Raw genomic sequence first — 6,558 nt, 5'->3', positions numbered from 1 at the left:
AGAGAGAGAGAGCGAGAGAGATGAGGGAAGGCTTGAGGCAGTCCAGATGGATGGCAGGAGATATGAATTGTACTAGGTATATTTGAATAACAGGTTCAAGGATAAGAAACAGGCATAGGAAAACCATCCAACTAATTCAGGGACTTTGAGGCATCCTGCCTGTGTAAATCAACTAATTGCACATTATATATCATCAGTAGCGATTTGGAGTTGGGATTTCAGGTTAAAGCATATTTAAAGATGGTGGAAGATGTAGTGAGGGAGGAAGGAGAAGATGTTATATGATGGCTGTGTCTGTTTCCTTCTCCCTAAAGATTGTGATAACCAATCTCAACTAACAAACAACAGCACAATGAAGCCACACCATTAATCATCCAAGTAACTAAACTAATTAACAAGCTACTACAAAGCAGCCACACTATTAAACTGAGTCCCATATTTGTGTCACATTTAGTTTGCTAGCATGCATACTCATAAAATTCACACTCTAACATCCAACAGACACACTCTGTATATTGTCCATTGTTTCAAACTCACCTGAACCAGTGTTGCCACAGGCTCACACACAATTCTAACAGCCAAGAGATGACTGATTGATCCCCTTCATTGCTTTCCTCCCCTTCTGATTCCTCCAACCCATCATTGGTGTTTAGCCTTTCTGATGCCTCCGACCCTTCATTGATTCGCTGCCCTCTTGATTCCTCCAACCCTCCAGTGGATTGCTTGGCAAGCTTATCTCTTTCCTTCTTCCTTGCCCTCTGCCCTTTCTTCTTCTCCCTCCTCCTCTGTTTCTGTTCATCCGTTTTTATACCATTTGCTGCATCACAAACCCACAGGTATGTACCATAAGCAATATATCAAGGTTACTTATAAAGGGGGTAGAAGCAAAAACACAAGATATGATTGTGGTACTATAGGACTCACATTTTCTGACAGTCGGTGGAAGTAAGCTATTCTTCAGAACGGGATCATCATTCATGTGAAGCAATGTTTCATCAGCACTCGACCTGAAAATTCAGAGACTATAGTATATGAGTATTTATGAGAGAAGGGATGACGAACTAAATAATTAAAGTAGGAATTACCTGTCCACAAACTTAGACAGCAGTGTTTCTTCATCTGCTTGCCTTGACAAAGCATCTGCGACTTCTGTCCCCTCTTCATTTTGCTTCCCCTCCTCTGCTACTTTTTCATCAGAAAACTCTTCATCACACGTTCTGAACTCTTCATCTTCAAGGGGTAACTCGTTAAGATCTTTGGGTGATTCTACAGAATTCTGCAGAACGGAATCATCATTCATGTGAGGCAATGTTTTATCAGCACTCGACCTGAAAATTCAGAGAACATGGTATATGAGTATTTAATGAAAGAAGGGAGGAAAAAAGTTATCAACTAAACTATCCATGAGTATTCAGAGAACATAGTAAGAATTACCTGCCCACAGATTCAGACAACAGTATGTCCTCATCCGCTTGCCCTGAGAAAGCAAGTACGACTTGTTTCTCCTTCTCTTTTTGCTTCCACTCTTTTACTTTTCCATTTGCTGCACAGGTATGTACCATAAGCAATATATTACAGGGGGTAGAAGCAAACACAGAATATATGATTATGATACAGTAGGACTCACATTTTCTGACGGTAAATGGAAGACAGGCATTCTGAAGAATGAGGCCATCGTTCATGTCAAGCAATGCTTTATTGACACTCGATCTGAAAATTTAGAAGACATAAATATGAGCATTTAATTAGAGAATTAGGTAAAAACGATCAACTAAACTATGCTGGAGTAACAGTTACCTATCAGAAAATTGAATCAAAGCACTTGCCCTTATGGTGACTTTAGTAACCTCGCCATAGGGGGAAAATTTAAGTCGCAAGGAACCTTCGGATACACCATTTCTTAAGTTCTGAACGTACATCTATACACAAAATGAAAGAGTTACTACAATTCAGCAAGAGATGTATATGAAATTCAATGAATAAAGTACTTACTGTGGAACCATTTGGATCTGCATCCTCCGGATAGGCAGCTGCAAACAAGAAACAAATAATCAATATCACAAACAATTTAGAAAATATGCAGTTAGTCAAATACGTTACATACACAAGTCAATTAAGAAAAAGTGTCAACAGTCGCATATAACTTAGCAAATTCAAAACATGGTCCAGCACTTTTCGAATCGTAAATTTTCTCATTATGCCACAAGAAGCACCACTGTACTTCTTGAGTAGTTAATATGTTTTCTAGGGAAAGAAAAATAATAGTTCCAGTACAGTACATTGTGTTATGTGACTGTTTGATGCACAAATACGCATATTTCTACTATAAAACATGAGCACTCCCTAGTACAGAGGACACATACCTTTCTTGTACTCATCAGCTGTATCTTTATAGAAGAAATGTCGTGGTTTGCTGTCTCCTGTCCTCTTAAAAACTTGCCCAGGCATCAGAATTGTTGCTAGATCCCTTTCATGCTCATCTGCAAATGTAATTACACCATATAACTCCTGGGATTCGTTAGTGTGAACTCCAGCATCCTTAAATGAAGGGAAATGGATACTAAAGTGCTGCTGCAGCTCTTCAGCAGTAACGTCCTTTGGAAAAGCCCCAGCAACCACAAGCTTGTAATTCCCTGGTACAAAGCACAAAAAGATAATGAGCATTCATCGTTCATTGTTTGTATATTGTCATTACACAGCACAAAAAGTTTAGAATTAGTAATGAAATAGATAATGACATATCACCCTAGTATACCTCCTTCAGATGCATCTTGCGTTGTCAACGGCCCCTTGCCTAGTATACCTCCTTCGGATGCATCTTGGGTTGGCAATGGCTGCTTGCCCTTGCTCCAATTCAGCACAAAGTGTTGGGATGCATTAGGCATTTTTGTCCCACGGTATCTCTTCAATACACTGCGAGCTCTCTCAATAGAGGTGAACTCGATGAATCCATATCCATAACCCTTGGATCCCACAGCAAAAATCTCAACACTCTGAATCTAGAAACAACATGTGCGTGTAATTAGAATTAGATAAGTGTGTATACAAACAGCATCAAGAAAAAAATCAAATCTTGGAAAGAACCAGTTTAAGAAAGATCAATTCTTCAGATTTCCACAACAGAAATATGACCAATTCTTAGAGGCAATCATTAACAAAAGAAATCATAACCCATAAAACTAACAGAACCATATAAAGATCAGAACTTGAAAAATCTCAATTTAACAAAGATCAAATCTTGGAACTAACCCATAAAACTTCAGACTTGCCCAACAGCAACATAACAAGTTCCTGGATTAGAACACAAAATGAACCATAGAAACAACGAAAGCCCAAAACCCATAAAGATCGAAACTTGAAAAAATCCAATTTAACAAAGATCAAATCTTGGAACTAACCAATTTAAGAAAGATCAGTACTTCAGATTTCCCCAACAGCAACATAACCAAGTTCTTGGATTAGAATACAAAATGAACCATAGAAACAACGAAAACCCAAAACCCAGAAAGATCAAAACTTTAGAATCGAACCTAACCCAAAACCCACACAGGTTCAATCAAATTAACCATGAAAATCAAATGAAGCACAAAAAGAAAAGAGCGCAAAGATTTACCTCGTTACCCAATTCCTCAAAGCAGTTCTTGAGGTACGCCTCGTCCATCCACGCCTGCAGATTGGCGATGTGGAGAGTCCGCTGGTATTGAGTGTCGGCCATTGAATTGAAAATGTGAATCGAAAAACGAAGCTTCAAAAATGGGGGGAAAAACGAAGAGAGAATCGAAAATGGGAGAATCAGAATTGGGTTTTGTCTTTGGTTAAAGCTGAGGTTGGAGCTTTTATAGGGCTTTCTTTGCTTTCAATCTGAGCCGTCGATCAGCTCAGCACCGCTAACGCACATGTCAAGAGTCCACGACTATAAATTCAAATTTTCACAAAGACTGCCTTTTCTTCTTCTACATCACTTGCCAGTGACGTGACAAAATTTTATGGTGACTCTCATTTGAAATCAAAGTTATGTCACACAATCACACGATGTTGTATCAATTGAGTTTGAGAATATACTTGAGTAAATGTTTCATTCTCTTCCACTAAACAAAATTTGATTTAAATGTAACATTTCTAAATAACAAACAATTAAAACTTAGAGGTAACTTGATACGTACAAAACATATAACCTTAACATTCTTCTTCTAATAATACATCGAACGGATGTGTTTCACTTTTGCATATTTCTACTTTTGCAGAAGGCGCAATCCATTGCAAGGAGTCTATCAAGTCGAAATAATCTCTACTCGCCTTTTTTGGTGGATTTGGCATCCTCACCTCCATAATGTGAATTTCAGGCAACGGTGAAGAAAATTCATTCCTTACATAATTGGGAATGATGAGAGCCCTCATATGTTGATTATACAGAGATATTTTCTTGCAGCACCCAAACTCTTCGAGACAACCAATCAATCTAGGAAAATGTGAAGAGTAATGCACGAACCAATTTTTGAACCAAAGTTCTCGAACTGCAATCTTGGCCACTTGACATCCTTTAACAGAAAATCCATCGGTCAAAGTCCCAAGAAAATCGAAAAGATGTAGATTTTGGACATTGATTTTGGCTTTGAGTGTACGATGATATCCGTTCAAAGAAAATTCCCCTAGCTCATCCACAAAAATGTAGATATTTTTCAGGTTGAAGGTATTATTCAAGGTCACCTTTTCACAGTTTGGATCTGGCTGTGGTGGATGAACAAATGTAAAGGATTCGAGGTTCTTTGCTTCATCATCAACTTGAAGAACTTTTAGCCGCTCGCAATGCTTTACTTCTAATGACTTGAGACTAGAATTTGAAACATGACACTCTGAGTTTTCAAACCAACATCCAATTATTGACAAATACTTGATGGAAGGGCACTGCGATAATAATGAGGAGAGAGCTTTGTCAGCAAACCACGAAGATCTGACGGACAAGGTTTTCAAAGAGGGAAGAAGGCGCTCATCACTTTGAACGTTTACGCTAATGTTTGCGATACTCATGCAGGTAAGTGTCATACTAGTTAGGAATTTTGCATTTGAAAAAAATTTCACCCAAGGCAAGTGGTAGGCGTAGATGTCGTCACTTTCACTACTAGTCCATATGTCGATACTTTTCAACTTGAAGGATTTATTCATGATCACATTTTCACATGTTGAATATGGTTCACCCTGGGACCAATATATTAAAGATTCAAGATTTTTAGTCTCATCCTGAACTTGAAACTCCTCAAGCTGACTACAATACATCAGTTCCAGGCACTCGAGACTAGGGCTTGAAACACGACACTTGAAGTCTTCAAAGAAGCATTCTGTCAGTGACAATTTTTTGATGGAAGGGCACTCTAATAGTAGGGAGTAGAGAGCATTGGGATCAAACCATACCAATGAGAAGGACATAGTTTTTAAGGATGGAAGAAGGCACTTCTTGTCCCTTTGAAGTTTCGCACCTTGAACGTTAGAAATCCTCACACAATTCAGGTTTAGACTAGCAAGAGATTGTGCATTGTTGTTAGCAAAGATCACCCAAGGTAAACGATACATCTTTTCAAGTTCCGTCCTTATTATTCCGTCGATTGTACTTGATTGATGAGGGCTAATATCCAATTCCTTGAGACCTCTATGAATTGCACGATCCAACCACCTATCAATGAGAATAACATCTCGACGCGAATATATACTCATTCGGAGCCTTAGTGTATATATGGCCTCTTTCTTCCCATATTTCTCATGATATTCCAAATAGCCTTTCAAGAATTTGAAGAACTTGTTGTGTCGAACAAAGCAATCGTATCGGTTGGGAACGGGAACGCCATCGCAGATGCGAAGGACAACATTCTCATACTCTTTGAAATCTAGTGCAGAAACTGCATCTGCATATTGCTTGGAAAGAAAAGTAGTCTGCACGGCAGTGTTAAAAGGAAGGAGACCGATTATTTTGTTGATAACAAGGTCCGGTAAGTCGTGAAAGTCAGGCATTACGTGAGGTGATCCTGATACGTTGTGCTTATGGTGGATGAGCTTTAGGGTCGCTTGTTCTGTGTGGCTTTTTCTCTCTTCTGATTCATGTCCTTAAATAGGGCTCGTTAACATGTTTCTTCTTCTTTTGCTAGGAAACAGAATCCTAGTTAGTTAAGGTCTCCTAGAAATCCTAGTTATATAATTATAGAAGGAGATCAAGAATATACTGGGATTTGTAATGGAAATAAATAGAATGAAAGAATTTATTAATCCTAGCTAAGGGTTAATCCTTGTTAATTAACCCTTGTCAACAACTTATTAATTAGCTGGATCCTTGTTGGCTAACTTAATTAGGTATCTTTAACGTTGGATAAGGATTCTCTCCTTGGTTAGCCTATATCTTTGTGTATCCTTTACTTCTAATCTTGTCCATTAATTACATATTCAAAAGCAACAATTGCACCACCTCAGCATTTTTCTATTAAAAACTCAAAAGTTGGTTTTCCAATACAAACAGCAACGTCTTCTCGTTCCATCCGTCGTTAACAACAGATCGAACTAAAAAAAAAAAAA

At 38.3% G+C, this 6,558-nt stretch overlaps 1 protein-coding gene across 1 annotated transcript in view; it reads right to left on the bottom strand.

Annotated features, from left to right (window-relative positions):
* LOC101303801 overlaps nucleotides 1–3,715 on the bottom strand; it is a 7,978-nt gene extending 4,263 nt beyond the window's left edge. Inside the window, exons 1-11 of the mRNA XM_004298455.1 lie at nucleotides 3,614–3,715; nucleotides 3,250–3,291; nucleotides 2,756–2,999; nucleotides 2,364–2,633; nucleotides 1,993–2,030; nucleotides 1,798–1,919; nucleotides 1,628–1,710; nucleotides 1,435–1,543; nucleotides 1,086–1,328; nucleotides 925–1,007; nucleotides 538–817 (exon numbers count right to left, since the gene is read on the bottom strand). Coding sequence (XP_004298503.1) covers nucleotides 538–817; nucleotides 925–1,007; nucleotides 1,086–1,328; nucleotides 1,435–1,543; nucleotides 1,628–1,710; nucleotides 1,798–1,919; nucleotides 1,993–2,030; nucleotides 2,364–2,633; nucleotides 2,756–2,999; nucleotides 3,250–3,291; nucleotides 3,614–3,715 — 1,616 coding nt within the window. The remainder of the gene's footprint in view (nucleotides 1–537; nucleotides 818–924; nucleotides 1,008–1,085; nucleotides 1,329–1,434; nucleotides 1,544–1,627; nucleotides 1,711–1,797; nucleotides 1,920–1,992; nucleotides 2,031–2,363; nucleotides 2,634–2,755; nucleotides 3,000–3,249; nucleotides 3,292–3,613) is intronic.
* Between the last annotated feature and the right edge of the window lie 2,843 nt (nucleotides 3,716–6,558).

Source organism: Fragaria vesca, linkage group LG4, assembly GCF_000184155.1.
Source record: "Fragaria vesca subsp. vesca linkage group LG4, FraVesHawaii_1.0, whole genome shotgun sequence".
Classification (NCBI taxonomy): Eukaryota; Viridiplantae; Streptophyta; class Magnoliopsida; order Rosales; family Rosaceae; genus Fragaria; species Fragaria vesca.
The sequence above is the reverse complement of the archived record's forward strand: the minus strand, read 5'-3'. Positions and strand labels throughout refer to the sequence as shown.